General features: G+C 53.4%; 1 protein-coding gene across 1 annotated transcript in view; it reads left to right on the top strand.

Annotated features, from left to right (window-relative positions):
- Nucleotides 1–19,397, top strand: part of COL17A1 (collagen type XVII alpha 1 chain) — a 46,039-nt gene that overhangs the window by 5,462 nt on the left and 21,180 nt on the right. The window contains exons 5-21 of the mRNA XM_075533459.1: nt 2,150–2,197; nt 3,675–3,710; nt 4,878–4,925; nt 6,311–6,454; nt 7,756–7,911; nt 8,594–8,665; nt 9,385–9,456; nt 10,603–10,671; nt 11,655–11,816; nt 12,187–12,267; nt 13,306–13,350; nt 15,222–15,410; nt 15,948–16,169; nt 16,511–16,540; nt 16,850–16,876; nt 18,695–18,721; nt 18,841–18,903. Coding sequence (XP_075389574.1) covers nt 2,150–2,197; nt 3,675–3,710; nt 4,878–4,925; nt 6,311–6,454; nt 7,756–7,911; nt 8,594–8,665; nt 9,385–9,456; nt 10,603–10,671; nt 11,655–11,816; nt 12,187–12,267; nt 13,306–13,350; nt 15,222–15,410; nt 15,948–16,169; nt 16,511–16,540; nt 16,850–16,876; nt 18,695–18,721; nt 18,841–18,903 — 1,491 coding nt within the window. The remainder of the gene's footprint in view (nt 1–2,149; nt 2,198–3,674; nt 3,711–4,877; nt 4,926–6,310; nt 6,455–7,755; nt 7,912–8,593; nt 8,666–9,384; nt 9,457–10,602; nt 10,672–11,654; nt 11,817–12,186; nt 12,268–13,305; nt 13,351–15,221; nt 15,411–15,947; nt 16,170–16,510; nt 16,541–16,849; nt 16,877–18,694; nt 18,722–18,840; nt 18,904–19,397) is intronic.

Below are 19,397 nucleotides of genomic sequence, written 5' to 3'. Positions count from 1 at the left end.
AGGATGCAGCAGTGCGAACAAGGACAGGAAGGGCTTGAACAAGGAGCAGCAGCTGGTGCTTATGTGAAGAGGGATGGAGGGGCTCCGATTAAATGCTAGATTATGTTCAGACTTTCTTCTCTATGTAACAGGAGCAAAAGAATGGATTATATGTGAGGTGCATGTCTGGAATTCCAGAAGCATGGCAGGATGGACTGATAGGAAAGAGATCAAACATGGGTGCCAAGGTAGAAGGCACTCTGAAACAGCACAAGAGAGAGAACATTTGGCTGGGATAAAGTGGTTGAGCGGGAGGAGAAAGGAGGAACTGAAGGTAGTATGCTTATGTGGAATTCACAGGTTTGCCAACTGATTAAACTGGGGGGAAAGGAGGAAATTGAGCCAGTAATTCCCCTGAAGTTTTAAACACAGGCCGCTGAGCTCGTGGTGGTGTCAGCAACCGAAACAGGGGCTTCCACTCGGATGAGTTCCTTATTTCATCCTGCACAGCATGTGTGGGGAGATAACAAGCAGGTAGTGACACGGGGAGGACCAAGATGTGCACTTAGTTTCGCAGAGATCAGCAAGGTGGTGGCATTGGCCAAGGACAAGAACATCAAACAAAAGGCAGAAGGAAGCAAAGAAAGACACACTGGGGAAAGGAGAGAAAAGCCAGAGAGTAGAGGGAGTGATGGGCGAGGGGAGACCAGCATCGTTTTTCCTGAAGTCGGCAGAGGAAGTCAGGAAGGAGCAGTCTGGGAAAGATGTCTGGGTTCTGTGGCTACAATCACAGGAGTCCCAGGAATCGGCCGGAGCACCTTCAGAGAGAAAATCAACAAGCCAGGTGGTAAGCAGAGTTTACTCGTGAGCAGAGATGAGTATGTGCTGGATTCTCGGACTAGCTCTATCCTGTCCTATAGGGTCACTATGAGTCAGAACTGACTCAAGGGCAGCGAGTTTGTTTTTTTGAGAAGAATCTTAAAACAAAGCAAAACAAAAAACCCACTGCTCTCCTTGTTTCAGGAGGAGAGCTGCCCAAGGGTGTTTGGAGCCTAAGATCCAGACAAGGTGTCACTGGCCATACAGGGCCACCACAGTGCTTTCTGATGGTGTGGCCTCATTGGGGGCTTGGCCTTCCCTTTAACAGGGTCCCCATCCAGGACCAGCATCACAAGGCCAGGGACATCCACGAACATTTATATGATGGAACAAGTCACCTGCACCTCCCACACACTGTCATGGCATCGATTCCACTCATACAGAGCCTAGAGAGGGTTTCTGAGGCTCTCAATCATAGGTTCCCAAAATCATTTGACCTACCACTCCCTTTGCAGAAAAAAAAAAACAACTACTCAGTGCCCCCCTGGCGACGGAAACCTTTTGTACTATACCCTATAAAGTGAAGACACTGCTCCTTTTTAAAATCATTTTATTGGGGGCTCATACACTCTTATCACAATCCATACATCCATCCATTGTGTCGAGCACATTTGTACATTTGTTGCCCTCATCCTTCTCAAAACATTTGCTTTCTACTTGAGCCCTTGGTATCAGCTCCTCATTCTGCCCCCTCCCCCCCCATGAACCCTTGAGAATTTATAAATTATTTTTTGGTCATGTCTTACACCGTCCGACATCTCCCTTCACCCACTTTTCTGTTGGAAGACACTGCTTTTACAGCCCCTCCCACCCCATATCCTTCCAGCACCCCCCAGGGAGTGACATCTCCCACTCTGGGAAACTGACACAGGAACAGGCAACTCCAGCTTTTCCCTAAGGATTGGCTGGTGTATTTGAACCACTGACCCGGTGGTCGGCTGTCCAACACTTTCCCGACAGCCCTACAGCTCTCGTACAGGCCAAAGGCAGTGGAGGACGAGAGAAGGGAGGAAAGGAGAGAGGAAGCAAGCGCGGCTCTCCTGGGTGTGTACCCTGTCCTCGCCAAAACGGGCTAGTGACCCAAGTGACGTGATGAACAAATCCAAAGGGGTCAGTCCTTTTAAATCCTGCACCTGGTTCATTTGAGACACCTGCTGCCAGGCCCTCCGTTCCCTCCTGAAACATCGAGGGCTATGGCCGCTGAGCGAGAGGTAAGCAGACACTGCCCGGCCTCTCAGAGGCCCTCGGGCCCTGAAGGTCCCTCTTGACCGGCCTTTCCTCCTCTCTGCAGGGAGTTCCAGTGGCAACTCTTCCCCGGAGTACTCCCGGAAGGAATTCGGTATGTCCTCCCCCTGCTTTCTTTCTTTTTTTAAATCTTTTTATTGGGGCTCATAAGGCTCTTATCACAGTCTGTACATACATCAATTGAGCAAAGCACCCTTATACATTCGTTGCACTCGTCACTCTCATAATTCACCTTCCACTTGGGTTCCTGGAATCAGCTCGGTTTCCCTTTCCCCCCCCCCTGCCACTCCCTCCCCGATCCCACCCCTGATCCCTTGATAGTTTATAAATAATTATTATATCTTATCTTACCCTCCCCCTCCTTTCTGAAGAAACGGCCAAACGAGGCCGAGGGGGAAAAGCCTAGGGGTCAAATGGAATCTTCAAAGAGAGCGTGACCCCTTGCTGCACTGTCTCCATTGTTCCTGATCTGCGGGATCTGAGAAGACGGTCCGCCACATGAACTTGCCGTCATCGCTCTTGACACTAACAAACCGACAAGTTCTGTAGACAAAGTTCAGACGAGGACAGACACGCTCCTACGGCCAAGCAATACAAGGGGTGGGCGCTTCAGAACACTCGTGGGAAAATACCCTTGTCTTTTAAATTCATTTTCTCACAAACTTTCTGAAGCTCCTTCAGACTTGTGGGGCCTCCAGGGTAATCAGAGTCCCCACCCCCCACCCCACCCCCAGCGGGTGTGGGATCACACACACGCCAAACCTCTCGGGCTTGAGTCATAGCTGCCTTCAAAGCAGAGCTCTGGACCCCCTTGACCCAGTTCCATCTCATGGCCAATGAAGGGCCATGGAAGAGACTTTCAGATGAGGTGTCGAGCACCCCCTGCGTGGCGTGGCCAGGGCTGTGGAGCGCAGCCAGTGGGGCCGCCGTCTCTGTGCCTGACGCCCTTGTGTTCCCAGAGGGCAGCAGGACTGTGCCCCATGGTTTTCCCCTGACCAGATAGTCTTCCAGTTCTCCCATATTTTAAAAAATATCAGTCCCTTCCCATGTCCCTTCTTCACCCATCACTGAACCCGGGCTGAAGCAGTTTGCAACCCGGCATCAAAGGGGCACATTTTATACCTCGTGAAATCCTATAACATGTCCACACTTGGCCTTGAAATCCTTGGGTTATGGTCTAGGATCTCATTGTGGCTGTGAGCTAGTGATGTGGCTATGGAATGGACACTGATTGTCATTGTATTCACTTATTTGCATATAATGGGACAACCAAGGCAGTCAGACCAAAACATAATTGAAGGGAACGATTCAGCAGTCTTTTGGATCCACTTGATCCATGGATTCAGCCGATCCAGGTGGATCATGCTCCCACAAAAGGTGCCTGAACCAAAGGGTCCTTAACTCTTGACATGCTCATCACTTATTAAGTGCCCTTCTGAATATACACACGGAGAGTACTACCTGGATATAAACATACTGTGAAAACACCACCACCCCACTCGGGGCCAACAGTGTTCAGCACGCCGCCGCTTACGTAGGCCTGAGATAACTTCCTGTTTATTGTTTCTCAGCATCTTCCTCAACCAGAGGGCGCAGCCAAACTCGAGGTGAGTTCAGCCTCTGGGCTTACTTCGCTCATTCAGCAAGTCGTTGCTAAGAAGCGTTCTACAACCATCACCACAATCAATCTCAGATCACTTTCTTCTTTCTTGTGCTCTTTGTCGTTAGCTCCCCCAGGCCCTCCTAACATCCCCTGCCATCTCCAAATCACTAATCCAATGGCTGTCTCTATAGATTTACCTAGTCTGGATTTCATATACAAGAAAAACTAACAACAGTAGCAGAGTAAAACAGAGAAAAGGCTCAATTGAAAAGAAAGCAGAAAACATTAAAAACTTGAACCAGTTTAAGAGCGAGATCAAATGAGAAAGTGCCCAGTGCTTGCATCGGCAATAATTCACTTTCCGATGCACTCTGCGTGATAGCAGGGCATTTAGGTCCCTGGTCTTTGAGGTGAGTCACTAGAGGTTTACCCATGTGTATTTCCTCTTGGTTTCAAGCAAACAAACAAAAACCACCTTTTATCTTTTAAGCTATTCCAAGAGACACGCAACAGTTTTGCAATTGCCCCCATCTGCCCAGGACTGAGGACAAAGCCAAGAAATACAGTCCCGGGAAAACCTTCCCCTGATAAACTGGGGAGAGGGTGGTGAGGAGCATGTTAAGTTGTGCTGAAGCACTCAGGGGATTCCACAATGACCATCCCAGGCTTCCTTGTCACCAGTAACCTGAAAGTCGGCACATAATGGACAGCCGCCGCTTTGGACCACAATTCTGAGGATGCAGATCATCCATGTAAAGCTAACTAACAGCCTTAAATGACCAACTAACTCCCTGCCCTTCCCATTTCTGACAAGTCCATGATGGCTAAATAAACCCGCCAGATTTCAGACCCCTCTCCAGCGTCTAAGAGGCCAGGGGGCCAGAGAGAAACTCGCTCTGGCAAGGGAGAAATAGGGATGGGCGAGGAGGTGGTCCCCACTGGTTGGCATGGAGTCTCCTTGCCCAGCCTGCGATCTCCTGAGAAGGTCTCCTTGAGGCTGAGAGGTGTGGCTGGCAGGCTGGGTGGCAGGAACGGTGCTTTTTTTAAGCAGTACTCTTTCTGGGCACACATGGGGGGGCTCTGTTCCCAGGGCAGGGGTCTCAGAGCTCAGTGTTGGGCCGTGACCTAGATGCCTTCCTTCACTGTCTTTTCTGACTCTTCCCTTATACAGAGAGTGAAATCCGGGTCCGACTGCAGAGTGCGTCCCCATCTACCCGATGTAAGTGGTCACTATCCTACTGAAGGAAAGGGACCCAGGAGCCCCGGGGTCTGAAGGTTAAAGCTCTCTCTATATGCAAACACACACACTGCACCCCACCATAGAACACTCCCTACGGACCTTCTGTGAGCCAGACCCCGTGCTGATGCTGTGAGCCCGAGTCCCTGCCGGTGGCTAGCAGTTGGCAGACCGCAAATGAAGCGCCAGGGTCCTTTGACCCATGTCAGCTCAGCGGGGGGTGGGAGCACGGTGGAGCGGTCCAAAGGCCACCTGAGGGATGACTGGCAGAGCAGAGTTGGGTTCAGAACCAGCATGAGACAGCCAAGGAGCCGGGAGCAGTCCGATGTGGCTGAAGGGAGTGGGGCAGGAGGGGACCTGATAAAACAGAGCCAATCAGAGAAAAGTCAGAAGCCAGCACATGAGTAGCTGTGTCCTAAACATAAAGGGTTTGAACGTTGACTGCAATGTCAGGAATTCCCCAGTCTCTGAGCATTACATAAATGCGCCAGACCCCCGTTCTTCTGGGAAGTTCTTTAACAGCATTGTTAAATGAGCCAGACTTTGAGGGGGGAAGCCTAGTTGCAGGAAGAGTTGGGTAAGGCAGCTGCAGGAGCAGGAGGGTCCTTGTCCTGGGGCCTGGGAGCTGGCCCCCCAGGTCTGCTGCTTACACCTGAGTCCTTCCAGGCTTTGGAAGTGGAGGAGTGCTTGGAGCGGGGAGAGGGGAGATCTTGCTCAGTGTGTGCCGTCAACAGATGTGTCTACTCCCCTTCATGTGAGCTGCCCCTGCACCATGAGTCTTTCCTCTCAAGTCGGCCCTGCTGTGGGAACTAGCTCCCGCAGCTTCCCTGGCTGCACATAACCCTGACCAGATCCACTTGAACTTAAATCGAGTAAAAGCAGCGTAATGCATGGGAATCATGGGTCACAAATTCCTTCTGGCACATCCAGGCACTCAAGGTCGGGGAGCCTCCTCCTCAGATGCCCTGTGCTTGAAGGTGACGCTTTCGCTGAACCATTTGTTTCAAGGGACCAGGTGATTTACCTGGCCACGTTCTACATCTCCACCTCCCCCATCTTTCTGCGCAGGGTGACAGTGTCGTCCCACCACAGAATCGCCCTGGTGCGGTCTGACGGGAGCTAATGAGGAGTTAACTATCTCCCAAGGACCCTGGACTTTTTTATGAGAGGCCCATTTTATGAGACCATTAATATTACAAAGTGCCGGGCTGCTAAGTGCTATAAATTGGCAAAATATGAAAATGATAAGGTGTCCCAGGGTGTCCAACAGATGCCGTCCTCCCTGATACTCGCAAGGCCATAAATCTGCAGGTGGGCTCAGGCTGGAATCCTGGGCCTCGTGGGAACATTTGGGACTTCTCTGACAGGGACTGAATTGGACGATGTTAAGCGCTTGCTCAAGGGGAGCCGATCGGCCAGCACCAGCCCCGTACGGACCTGCTCCAACACACTCCCCATCCCCAAGAAGGGCACTGTGGAGACCAAAACCGTGACAGCCAGCTCACAGTCAGGTAAGGCCACCAGAGCAGGCCTGCCAGGGAGGGAACGGAGCAGGGGCGAAGGCTGAACCATCCCCTGGTAGCTTCTCAAGTCATGGCGGACACGTCGCAAAACTTGGAAATATGGCTGTCCCCTTCTTCGTCTCTCTGGTCAACCATCCCTCCGGCACACTGTCGTGCTCTCTGTCCTAGAGATTCTGGACCATAGACTGTGTTGACCAGGTACCCTGACTGAAGCGTGACAGGTGTAGTGTTTCTATTCCGTCAGTCAGTCAACAGCTATCTGTGGCCCACCCACTCTTGGCTACAGAGCGGACGGGCAGCAGAAAAGAGAAAGGCCGTCAACGAGGTGGTTTGACACAGTGACTGTGCCAGTGGGTTCGGGCGCGGGCATGATTGTGAGGCTGGTGCAGGACTGGGCAGGTCCTTTGCGGACCCGACTCAATGGCCCCTGGCAACAACAGTGACATCTTTGCTGAGCACCAAGCACTGAGGAAAAGCAGCAAACGAGATGGACACAGCCGTTGGCCTCCTGGGGATGGAAGTCTCTGAAGATGATCCGTTAACCAGTGATAGGAGTCGAGTGGGATGAGGGTTGGGCGGCACAGGGATAGCAAGGTGGGCTCTGAGGGGGGCAAGCAGGTAAATCAGGGAGTTCCTTGAAGGGGGGCAAAGGGGGAAGCCAGGTTTGCTAGGATCTCAAGTTGTCTTCTCATTCACTGCTAACATCGTGGGTCAAGTTGGTGGCCTTTTGTTTGTTTTCAGTATAAAATAAAAATCTCGGGGCACTTGCTAGCCTGCATGGCTGCGTTAGTATAGAAACGCCCTCCTGGGCGCACATTGCCCCTTGTGTCTGACTGGCGCATAGGAACAGTAAGGTGCCATCCAGCTGTGGCCTCAGAATCAAGGGCAGGGCATGCACTTGGCATTGGCCTCAGGGCCTAGAATTCTGCTGGATGAATTTCCTTTCTGGGGTCTCCTTCACTGGCCTAAGGGAAGCGCTCTTCAGCATCTTGGAAGGCGGAAAAGCAGCAGTGTGTTCCAGTAAGCGCAGAGGTGGCAGCAGCGCCCCATGGAGGTGGGGCGAAAGTCTCGGAAAGAGAAAAAGAAGGGCCCCATAGTAAAATCTGGCTCCCTCAAATCTCATCAGGAGCCAATAAGAAGTTCGAACTCAAGAGATGAAGTCTTCACCGGCTCTGAGATTCAGGCAGACACTCAGGAAAGTCCCAGAAAACTGGGACACATCGGTTCTCTGCGTGTTGAGACCAATGTTGGTTTTCCTGTCATTGGGGTGTGTGTGTGTCTGTTTGCAGTGTCGGGGACCTACGATGCAACCATCCTGGACGCCAACCTTCCCTCCCATGTGTGGTCCTCCACCCTGCCCGCGGGGTCCTCTTTGGGCACCTACAACAACATGACCACGCAGAGCTCCTCGCTCCTCAACACCAATGCCTACTCTTCAGGATCAGGTATGTGACAGCACGCACCCCTCCCTCCCCCGAGCCCGCAGCACCTTGACCCTGGAACCCGGTGAGTTCTGTCCCAGAAATCCCACTGGAATTTCAATGCAATCCGATCGCTCAGGTATTTCCGCAGGTAGCTCCCCAAGACAAAGGACTATGTAGCAGAGCACAGTGTGTGTTGGGGGCAGGGGTGTGCGTGTGGAGATGCCATGGAAAACACATGGAAAGCAAAGGCAGGAAACCAAGTCTCCCTGCACACAGATTCGCTGTGTACCCTTGAACAGAGGGCTTTACGCCTCCAGGCTGCAGGCACCATCCTGCAAAATGTGGGCACTGAGAAGCAAGAGCCTTTGGCAGCCCCCACCGGCCTTGAGTCTGCACTTGAGGTCTTGCCTCTCGGGCTACCACCCCAAGTTCACCATGGTTCACATTGTGATCTCCGTGGCCAAGGAAACGACTACATTGATCCCAAGACGAGAGATGTACCAACCTAGAACAACGCAACTGTGGCATCAGTCTGCCCTGGGTCTCCCATTGTGTCTGGGTCTGTCCCTGTTCAGGGTCTCTCTCTCTCTCTCTCTCTCTCTCTCTCTCTCTCTCTCTCTCTCTCTCTCTCTCTCTCTCTCTCTCTCTCTCCCTCTCCCTCTGTCTCTTTCTCTCTCTCACCAGCTTGCCTCCTCTCCTGCAGTGTTTGGAGTTCCAAATAACATTGCATCCTGCTCGCCCACGCTGCCCCCAGGCCTCAGCACCTGCTCCTCAGGTCAGTACCCCCTACCCACCCATGGAGAGGTGTCTTTTCAAAGCTGATGGCTTTTTGAAAAAGAGGAGACTCTCTCCTTTTGAGGAAAGGGTGTAGTGAAGTCGTCCTTTCTGCCCAGGAAGGTGCCTGCTCTCCCTTCACACCCAAGGAAAGCCATGGGGTGCATCTAGAGAGCAGGCAACACCGATCCTGCCCTTGGTCATAGGCAGCCTTTATAGTACCTCAAGGAAAGGCACTGGGGAGATGGGAAAGCAAGGGAGCTCAGAGACCTGGCTTCCATGCTTCCCCTGTGCTCACACCTTCATCTTCTGGGCATGCTGGGAAACAGAACTGAAAGGCCCGAGAGAGCAATGCATTAGGCATTTTCTGTTAGAACCCTGTGCAAACTCCTGCTATCAAGTGGTGTGGCTCTAACTCCCCATGTACAGAACCCTGAGTCATTTCTCTTGACCTGGAGTATAGAGGTGAGGACTTTCAAAGATAGATAGATAGATAGATAGATAGATAGATAGATAGATAGATAGATAGATAGATAGACAGATAGATAGATAGATAGACGACTAAGACATGAAGGGTCTCAGGTACTGAGCACATTTCACAGCTTCCAGATACAGCGGCATTTCTCAGGGAAGTGGCTTGGGATTTGGGGAGAGACTGCCTTGAGGGGCCTCCCCTCTGCGCTGGACCCTGTATTCATCCCTCCTCGATTCCTTTCACAGTGTTTGGCATGCAGAACAACCTGGCCCCCAGTTCAACCACCTTGTCCCATGGCACAGCTACCACTGCCACAGGTCAGTAGCCTGGAGTTAGGGCTTTGGGACAGAGGAGCAGCATCCCTTGACAGCTATAACTCACAAGATCCCTTTCTAGCCACTGAATTCGAGGGGCCAGATTATTCCCTCCCACCCCTACCACCTTTTCCTCCCATCTAGATGAGCCAGCCTTCATCAATGCAGTGGGGAGGCTAAACTTTCTATGGTACCTACGCCTCGCTCTCTCAAGGTCAAATTGATGGAGCTGGTGGTCTCCTCAGGTCACTTCTGTCCTGGACAATGCTGTCATTGTCCCTGACAGTCAGTGACTGGCTGACTTTATGGTACAACTCCCAGGCCACGCCCCTGGGGTGGGCGGGCACAATTCAGAAGAGAAGTGAGACTCCGCCTTTGCCCCCAACGTGCTTGCCCCTGAGAGGGTCCAGTGAGACCATCCAGGGAGCCCTGCTGGCCTAGTGATTACACCCTCTGCTGCTCACCCAAAGGTCAGCAGTTCAAGTCTGCCCGCCACTCCATAGAGAGAACAAAAGACCCGATGCTCTGTCCCTGACACGATTACAGACTCGGACACCCAGTAGAAAGGTCTACAGGTGCATCCTGAGTGGAAACTGCCATCCCCTTGGGTGTAAGACGGTGCACATTGAGTGACACCGTGTGCACAGCAGGTAGCAAGAACCGTAGGAGTTTAGAAGGAAAGGAGATGGGTGAGGGTCTGGAACTGTGTGTGCCAAAGTGGGCGATAGCACAGTGTGTGTGTGTGTGTGTGTGTGTGTGTGTGTGTGTGTGTGTGCGTGCAGGCACGTGCGCGCTGGGGGAAAACGGGACAGGAGCAATCCAGGGCAGCTGCAGAAACAGATACCTGTACTTTATCCCGGATATAGTACAAGCTTTTCATTGCCAAGGGAGTGCTGATTTTGCTTTTTTTCTTAAAAGGAGAAGTAGGCCAAGTAAGTAGGGGAACCTAGGAAGGATGGGGAGGATTGTGCCAAAGAAGGTTCATTCGAAAACTTCCTCTCTGCCCACCTGCTGGAGGGGGTCGATTTCATCATCTTCTTCTCAGCTGGAAAGGCCACCTCTCTGCCAGGGCTGGTCCAGCTGTTTCTAGCTGCATGCCCCACCCCAACCCTCCCGGTAGGCAGAGCTTAGTAGGTTCCTGTCTTGCAGGGTACGGTATCAAGAAGAACATGCCCCAGAGTCCTGCTGTTGTGAGCTCGGGCACATCCACCTCTGCAGGTGAGTGTGTCACGTGGCAGAGTTGCCCAGCCTCGGGCATGGGCATATGGGAGGCACGGGTCCCTCGTGGTCTGAGGTCTGCAAATACAACGCACTCCAAGAGGCTCTCAGATGTTTCCAGGAGCAAGCCAAGAAGACAGTCCATGGGCCCTGGGACCCTGGCCTTCCTGTCCCAGGGGCGGGGAGCACCACCCTCCACACCTGCCTAGAAGGGTCCCCATCCTTGAATGGTACCTGCTCCTGTGGCAGGCACCTCCTCCCAAGAGCGGCCAGGAGCCTGGTTTTCTTGCTGTAGACTTGACTCTCTCGCTGGGCTCCCAACCTCATCGTGGGCTGTTTGCTTGGTTGCTCTGATCCTCTCGGGCTCCATTCCACTCTTTCTTTCTTTCCAAAACTGTTGGCTGAGTACCTGCTCTTTAGCAGACAGACAGAGGGGTGGGGGTCGGGGTGGGGGTGGAAGTCATGAACAAGACAAGCTAGATTCCTGCCTTTGCCAAGCTAACAATTCCTGGGAGGGCAGGCAGAGGCTATGGGAGTCAACAAATCCACATGCAAGATAATTACAGAAAATGATTGGTGGTTTGGGGGGCAGGCACGAAGTGATGTGAGAGAGACAGGAGGGCGTGGAGGAGCTGGGAGGGCAGGAAAAGCTTCACTGAGCAGGTAGCAGTTGAGAGCTGTAGTGAATCTGCCACGTTAGTAAAAGACAGATCTTGCTAAAGAGGCTGCAAAGCTCTGTTTGGCAGCAGCCCCCGAGACCAGTGTCCAGCCCTTGGAAGTGTAGCCGACAGCCAGGTCCAGCCAAGCAGGGGAGGCATGCCCCTGGTCCCCAAGAACTGTCATGGGGAGCACTTTGGGTGATAGCAGGAGCCGAGCTCTCCCCTTCCCCTCTCCCACACCCATCTCATCCTTCTTCCTCCTCTTCTGCTCATCCCCCCCCACCCCCACCCTTCCACCGCCTCACTCCTTCCTCTCCTCTGCAGCCAGCACCACCGCTGTCCAGAAGGAGGAGATTCTGCACCAGGACTGTAAGTTCCTGATCTTGGAGAAAGACAACGTGCCTCCCAAGAAGGAGATGGAGCTGCTGATCATGACCAAGGACAGCGGGAAGGTCTTCACCGCCTCCCCGGCGACCATCACTTCAAGTAAGGTCCCCCAGGACTGGACTGCAGATGGAGGGCAGCTAGATAAGAACCTGGGTGTCCTAGCAATGTTGTGACTGCCCTTGTCCTAAGAAAACCCCAGTCATCCCATTCCTGGGGGAAATGCCTGCCCAAGGAGGGTGTCCCCAGATCTGCCTCAACTACGGATGGCAGGAAACCTCCGGCTAAGGGTCCCCACGGGGCCTCTGGGCCACAGCAAGTATCCTACCCTCACTCCAGGGAGGGCAGGTGAACTTCAGGTGAACGGAACCCTCTACCTGCCTGGTTCACCTCAACCTCTCGAAGCAGGAGGGTAGGGGCAGGGCTGGGGCACAGGGAGAAGAGACTGGATCCTCATCGGCTTTGTGCACAGCTTCATTTTCAGAGGACACCCTGAAAAAAGAAAAGCAAGCCCCCTACAGTGCTGACACCTACCTGAAGTCTGAAGTGAATGGTAAGAACAAAGCGGAGAGCCGTCCATCCCACCTTCAGCCAACCCACAGCCCACACGCTTGTCCCCTGAGACCTTCACACTCAGCACGGTCATGGGCACACAGCATCGGCAACACGTGCTAGAGGGCAGACTCTCAGCCCTCTCCCTGACCTACTGACACAGAGCCTGAATGTTAGCACACTGTTGAGACACGAGTCTTCCTTGCATGTGTGTATCATCTACAGGGGGTGTGGGCGGGGGGGGGGGGGGAATGCTTCCATCTCACTAATCCTCCCATCATTTTCAGAACTAATGGAGAGGGGAATGCTTTGCAAAGTACTTCCTAGCTTTTTTGTTTTTTCCTTCTCCACAAATATCTGGATCCTTTCCTGAATACCTGCATTTCCTCACAGGCACTGAGCTCTCTAGAATCCGTATGGGGAGGGCAGGAAGGAGGGGAAGGGTTAAGTCACAGAACATTGTTAAAGACTTGCACAATTCAACCATCTGCAGTTCTGAGGAGGTGGGGGGGCGATTGGAGTTAGATCTGTTTTTGTTTTTGTTTTAGTCATTTTCTTGGGGGCTTGTACAACTCTTATCACAATCCATACATCCATCCCTTATGTCAAGCACATTTGTTGCCATCATCATTCTCAAAACATTTTCTTTCTACTTGAGCCCTTGGTATCAGCTCATTTTCCCCCGTCCCTCCTCTTCCCTCCCTCACTCATGGAACCTTGATAATTTATCAATTATTATTATTTTCCATGTCTTGCACTGTCTGATGTCTCCCTTGACCCCTTATCTGATGTCTATTCCCCTGGGAGGGGGTTATAGTTAGGTCACTTTGATACATGTTGCTCTGCAAAGTGCCCGGAGGGCACTTCAAGACGTGCATGGAAAATTTCCAGTATGTTTTCTTTCCATTTTTCCACGAACTTCCCAAAGTGCCCTCATCCTAACCTAACCAAACTAAAATCAGCAGGAGGGCAGGCTTGGAAACTCCTCCAGTTTTGGCGCTCACGAGAAAATGTGGGTTCTCTGTGTTTGTGCTTCCAGGAGACCTGAAGGCAGCATCCACCAAGGGCAAGGCTACTTCTGCAGGTGGGTGAGAACGCCGGGTGAGGCAGTGAGGGAACCAGCGGGGTTCTTGGGACCCATCACAGCCCCCCAGCATGGACTCTGCACTATTGAGCCTTCCCTCCTTCGAGAGGGTCACTGAAGGCTTAGAGGGACCCGGTGGAGAGCAGGGCAGGGAACAGACGTGGGTTTAGCTTGGAAGATGATGATACCCAGCCCTCTAGCCCCTGCTCGGCACTCATGCACTCTGTTAAGCACAGAGTCTCCCAAGAAGACAGGAGAAACACAACATGAGCCAGCTGTGTCTTCACAGAACCACTCAGCACAGGCTTCATGATGATGCTCCAAGAGTTTACAGAATTAGCATATGACCCAGCAATTCCACTTGTAGGCAAACATCCAAATGAATGGAAAGCAGAGACTCAAGCAAACACTGGTACGCCAACGTCCATTGCCTTCTTCCCAAGAGTCAAAAAACAGAAACCACCCAAATATCCATCAACCAATGAATGGACGGACAAATTGTGACTTATACATCCATACACTGGGGGTTTACACATACATTCAAAACAAGATATGAAGCCCCAACACTCACTAAGACATGGATGAATTTTGAAAATACTACGCCGAGTGAAACGTGCAGACACAAGACCCATATGACAGGGCCCCACTGACATGCAATGTCTAGACTAGGCAAATGGACAGGCGGAAGGCGGATTACAGGGGCCTGGAGGAGAGGGTGAAGGAATCCTTGCTTCACAGGCGCAGGGTTCGGTACAATAGAGATGTGTTGAGTGGACCTCCAGGCACCCTAGGTTCCAAGAAGCCGGGTGCCCACCCCATTCCCCACCCCACCCCCCGCCGTGTGCACTTGTTAAGTGCTTAGGTGCTAAGCAAGACATCAGCTGCCCAAATCTACCAGCCTCACCAAGGTGTGGGGAAAGAGGTGGCAGGCTGCTGTGGTCCAGATGCACAGCCTGGGAACCTTCTAGGCAGTTCTCTTTGGGCCCAGAGGGTCGCTAGGAGTCAGAGTCAACCCACTGGCCGTGGGTATGGGTTGGGTTTGGGGTTATAAAGAAAGAATTGTGTGAACGGAGGCATAGAGATGGACCTTTGGGTCTGGGTCTAACCCCACCTGGAGGACTGTGGCAGACCCACACGCTAATAATAAAGTTCTAAAGCTCATGCTGTAGGTCCCCAACCCTCAAAAACCAAGCCCACGGCCATCGAGTCGATGCCAACTCACCAAGACCCCATAGGACGGGGTGGAACTATCCCCGGGGGGTTCTGAGATGGCAACTCGTTACAGACGCGAAAGCCTCATCTCTCTCTCTCGGAGTGGCTGGTGGCTTCAAACTACTGACCTTGCGGTTAGTAGCGCAACCCATAGCCTACCATGGCACCAGGGTCCCAAGTATGCTCTACATCAGCAGATCTCAACCTGGGGGTCGTGACCCCATTGAGGTTCCAACGACCCTTTCGCAGAGGTTGCCCGATTCATGACAGTAGCAAAATGACAGTGATGAAGTAGCAATGAAAATAATGTTATGGTTGGGGGGAGGGTCACCACCACATGAAGAACTGTAGGAAAGGGCTGCTGCAGCCTGAGGAAGGTGGAGAACCGCTGGTCCACACCCTCTACTCTTTCTTTCCACTCATCCCATTTAATGCAACGCCCACCCTGTCGGAGGGGCAACCCATCATCTCATTTTCTAAATGGAAACCGAGAGGGGTGCCCAGCCAGGCCCGAGACTGTCTTAGCAGCCCTGCGATCACCCCTTCATGGAAGCACAGGAAGATCAAGACCTCCACGCGCAGGCCCTCAGGCCCAGGGAGTCAGCCAAGGCCAGGGCGTGGAAGGCAGTGAGTTCTCACCCCTCCCCTCTCGTCCACAGAAATCCACGGCTATGACCGAGGAGGCGGTGGAGGCGGTGGCGGAGGGGTCGCGGGGGCCGGAGGCCCGTGGGGGGCAGCTCCTGCTTGGTGTCCCTGCGGCTCCTGCTGCAGCTGGTGGAAGTGGCTGCTGGGCCTGCTGCTCACCTGGCTGCTCCTCCTGGGCCTGCTCTTCGGCCTCATCGCTCTGGGTACGTGAACAGGGTGTCAGGCGGCGGTCCCAAGTGTCACCAGGGCCCAGACCCTCAGTGCAGCCTGCCCATGCTCCAGAAGAAGCAACTGAGGGTCTGTGAGGTGCCTAGCCAGGGACACGCAACCACTTAGTAGCAGAGTGGGGATGCAGGGCTGTATTCTGGTGCCCACGCCTGCACTCTCGCCTGCAGCCACCTGCTTTAAGCATCAGTTACTAAGCCAGGGATGCCTTTTGAAGGCACCCTTCTGTCTCTGGAGGACCCTCACCCGCCCCCCTCCGGGGAGTGAGGAGGAGCTTGTAACCCCTCTCAGAGGACACTGACTCCCAGGCCAGCCTCCCACCTCCCAGGCTCTGCCACTGTCCTAGGACTAGAAGTACCACTTGTCACAGCGTAGCTGCTCCAGCATGATGTCCCAGGGGCCAGAAAGAGCCACCTGGCCCCAGCACTCCCCACCTGACCCCGTGGAGTGGGCTCCGGGGAGGCATCGGGCCCAGGCCCCGGTGGGTGACGGGGCCCTGGGTCTGTCTGTGGCAGCGGAGGAGGTGCGGAAGCTGAAGGCCAGAGTGGACGAACTGGAGATGCTCAAGGCCAGCATGACACATTTCGAGGAGAAGCTGGAGAGGAGCAGCAAGGAGCGCCTCCTGGGGGTCGAGCCCGGGGTAGGGACAGGCCTGGGCACCGGGACACTGGACGGCCACGGCCAGGAGGCGCTCTGGGTATTCGTGAGGAACAGGCTGCAGACGGAACAAGAGAACGGTCAGTGCGCAGAGGGGTCAGGGGCCCACGCTCTCTGAGTCGATGGGCCCTGTGGGGTGTGGGGGGCACATGGGTCAGGGCACCCTTCCCTACGTCCTCGCAAGAACCCTACGTGGGAGGGAGGGGGCACCAATAATGTGACTCCATTTTACCGCTGGGAAAAGCTGAGACCTGGGGAGGGGAATACACCAAGGTGTCACAATTGGAACCGTTCAGAATCTGCGTCCAAATCCTGGTCTTGATCCTGCCCCATCCCCACCCCACCCCCAGCCCGGGGCCCTTCGAGTGTTGTGGGAGGGACCCAGAAGGGACACTAACTTGGGACCTGCTTCCTCTTGCAGGAAACCTCCTGGGGAGCCCCGGGCCTAAAGGTACGGGCTGACTGACCTGGGCCCTGGCTGCATGCACACCTCTCCTCGGAGCCTGGGGCTCAGGAAGGATGGGGAACTGAACCCTCTTCCCGAGTCTGCTGGGAGGGTTGGGGGGGTGGCTCTACAGGGAGACTCTCCTGGGGCGGGTGGTACTTTGTCAGGGAAGTCCTCCAAGAGAGGTGCCAGGAGGTGCCCGGGGGCACCGCACCCCATGATCTCTTCACGCTTAGTCTCTTTGAAGATGCTCCGGATGGGCTGACTCTTAACTTCTTACCTCATCTCACAGTTTCCATCACTTTCTGATTTCAGGTGACATGGGAAGTCAAGGGCCGAAAGGTAAATATGACATGGGAATTTCCCACCTTAAAACATGAGTGAGAGTTAAGAGTTGAAAGCAGTCTGTCCAAACAGGAAGCTCATCTCCCGTGTGCGCTTCAGCTGACCGCGGCTGACCAGCAGATGCTGAACAGCCCCGGACCTCTGGGTTTGGGGAGGAGGGGAAAACAGATAGATCTAAAATGACATGTTGAAGGTTTATATATAAGAGCTATTGCTCAACTAGTATAGAAGAATTTTTATTGTTCAAAGTAAGTAAAAAACATTCGTGTGCTTCTAATTACCCAACTAGAAATCAAGTTTTAACTGGCCGACTATCATTATGTGTGGAAAGATCTTTCAAGAAGCTCATGTTAGGAAGTGTTCTTAAAATAAGGAAATACAATGATCTGTACAGATCAGTAACCTTATACAGTCTTAAATTGCTAAGAATGGTTACTTCTTGGAAAATAGAGAACATTTGTGGGGAAAGATGTAGCATGCTTGGGGAAAACCAGTTCAGCTTCTCATGCTTCTATAAAGGCTCTCCATCTCTGGGGCTGCTCTGGCCCGACCCCTTCTCTGGTTCCAAGGAGACTCCCAGACTCAAGAACCCTAAAGTGGTCTCCGTTCGCCAAGGACCTTTGTCTCCCTCAGGCTCTAGAGGGTCATCTGAGAACCGGCTAGACCACAGCCACCTGGGGAGAGTTCTAAAACATCCCAGACCTCCTGAGTCTAAGGTGGGACTCCTTGGGTTAATGCTGATGAACCAGGCCAGGAGCCTCCTCAGCCAACTTCAGCCGTGTTAGATGTGGGCGGCTGAAGGGAAACCCAGCAGCCAAGAACTGAGCCTCCACCTGGGGCTTCTAGGTTAAGCCGGTCTCCCTGCCCTTGTGGGACTTCTGGTCTAGCAGGGGAGGCAGCCTATTGGCAGAGGGAAATCCGTGGACAATTCCTGCTACATTATGTGACACTGAATAGCTTTCCTGGGAAGAGTGATGGGGCAGGTGCTCAGGGAGGGAGAGGGGCCCGGATGCCCAGCTGGCCACAGAGCAGCCGACTTTCCTGGATCTAGCCGACTGGGCTTCATGAACTTCAGGGTGTATACAGGAGGGCCCAGAAGCTTCTGGGTCCCATTCTCAAGCCTCGGACTCAGGGGGGGGGGGGAGTGTGCATTCTCAGTAAGCAGACAGGTGTGTGGTCAACACTGAGGGCCACAGCCCTAGGGCATGAGGTCGCCCCTTTTCTTCCCCGGCCCCAGGCTCTTTCCCAAGAGGCCACAGCACAGGGATGGGGAGTCATGCAATGGCTCTCCACTTCGCTGTGCTGTCCTCATGACCTCCTAGGACAGTCCCTTTCCCGAAGGCATGGGCTTGAAGGTCCTGCCTGGTGGGCCGAGCTGGGGAGGGGAGTGATAATTACAGAGCTTCTGAGTCCAATAAAATATAGGACACCCAGGTAAATGTGAACTGCAGATGAACCACGGATAATTGTTTCACATTAGTCTGCCCCACGAGCTATTTTCCAGTCTTCAGGTGCCATACTTAATGCTTGGTCGAAGTAGCGAGCCAGCCCAAAAGAGGAAAGTCCCTTGACAAGCTGGATTGGCACAATGGCTCCAACAACGGGCTCAAAAACAGGAGCCATTGTGAAGAGGGCACAGCGTTTTGCTCCCAACAACTTACACTAAAGACAGGGGCCTTGGTCCTCTGGAGGGCACACCTACCTGGTCACTCTCTCTAGTTCATTTGCTTGAATTCCACCCTCAGGACCTCTAGCCTAGGGAGGCGGGCCTTTGTCCTCTGGCTGATGTCTCCTTTTTTATTCCTGTCCCTGCAGGTGACAGAGGACTCCCCGGGGCTCCAGGTAAGTCGCTGCTGAGGCCCTCCCTGCCTCCTTTAAGAATGGAGCTGCCGGGGTTGCAGGCTGCTCTGGCCTCCGGGAGAAAGGCAGGGGCTGAGCTAGCCTTGTGTATCCACCCACAGGTATCCCTGGGCTCTTGGGCCACCCAGGCCCAGAAGGACCAAAGGGACAAAAAGGCAGTGTGGGTAAGAACCGTTGTTTCTGTTCACTCGTTCATCAATAGTGAGTGCCTGCTTTGTGCTAGGGAGGGGGTGGGGGTTAGTGGGTTACCTGTTGGCTGCTGAGTAGGAGAAAGAGGCTCCCTGCTCCCATAGAGCGCTCCCATCTCAAAGCCACGGGGCAGTTCTAGCCTGTCCTACAGGTCACTCTGAGTCAGAATCGACCCGATGGCAGTGAGTTTGCTTTGGGGGCTGAGTCAGGGCCTGATGAGGAGACATCGGTGAACAAAACCGCTAACCGCTGTTGTCCCGAAAGTTCCAAGTTGGCAGGGGAGAACGCCATTGAACAGGAGAAATAGACAACCCACAGACATACCTTGCAGAGATTTCAGCCACGGGTCCCCCTCAGAGCGATAAAGCAAGTACCCTTCTAGCAATAAAGCAAGTGACAAGCAGGTGTGGGTTTCCCCGTGTGTCGAGCAAAGCTCTGTGTACAGCTCAAGCGTGCAACAGCATGAAGG

Source organism: Tenrec ecaudatus, chromosome 16 (assembly GCF_050624435.1).
Source record: "Tenrec ecaudatus isolate mTenEca1 chromosome 16, mTenEca1.hap1, whole genome shotgun sequence".
In the NCBI taxonomy this organism is placed as follows: Eukaryota; Metazoa; Chordata; class Mammalia; order Afrosoricida; family Tenrecidae; genus Tenrec; species Tenrec ecaudatus.
The sequence above is the reverse complement of the archived record's forward strand: the minus strand, read 5'-3'. Positions and strand labels throughout refer to the sequence as shown.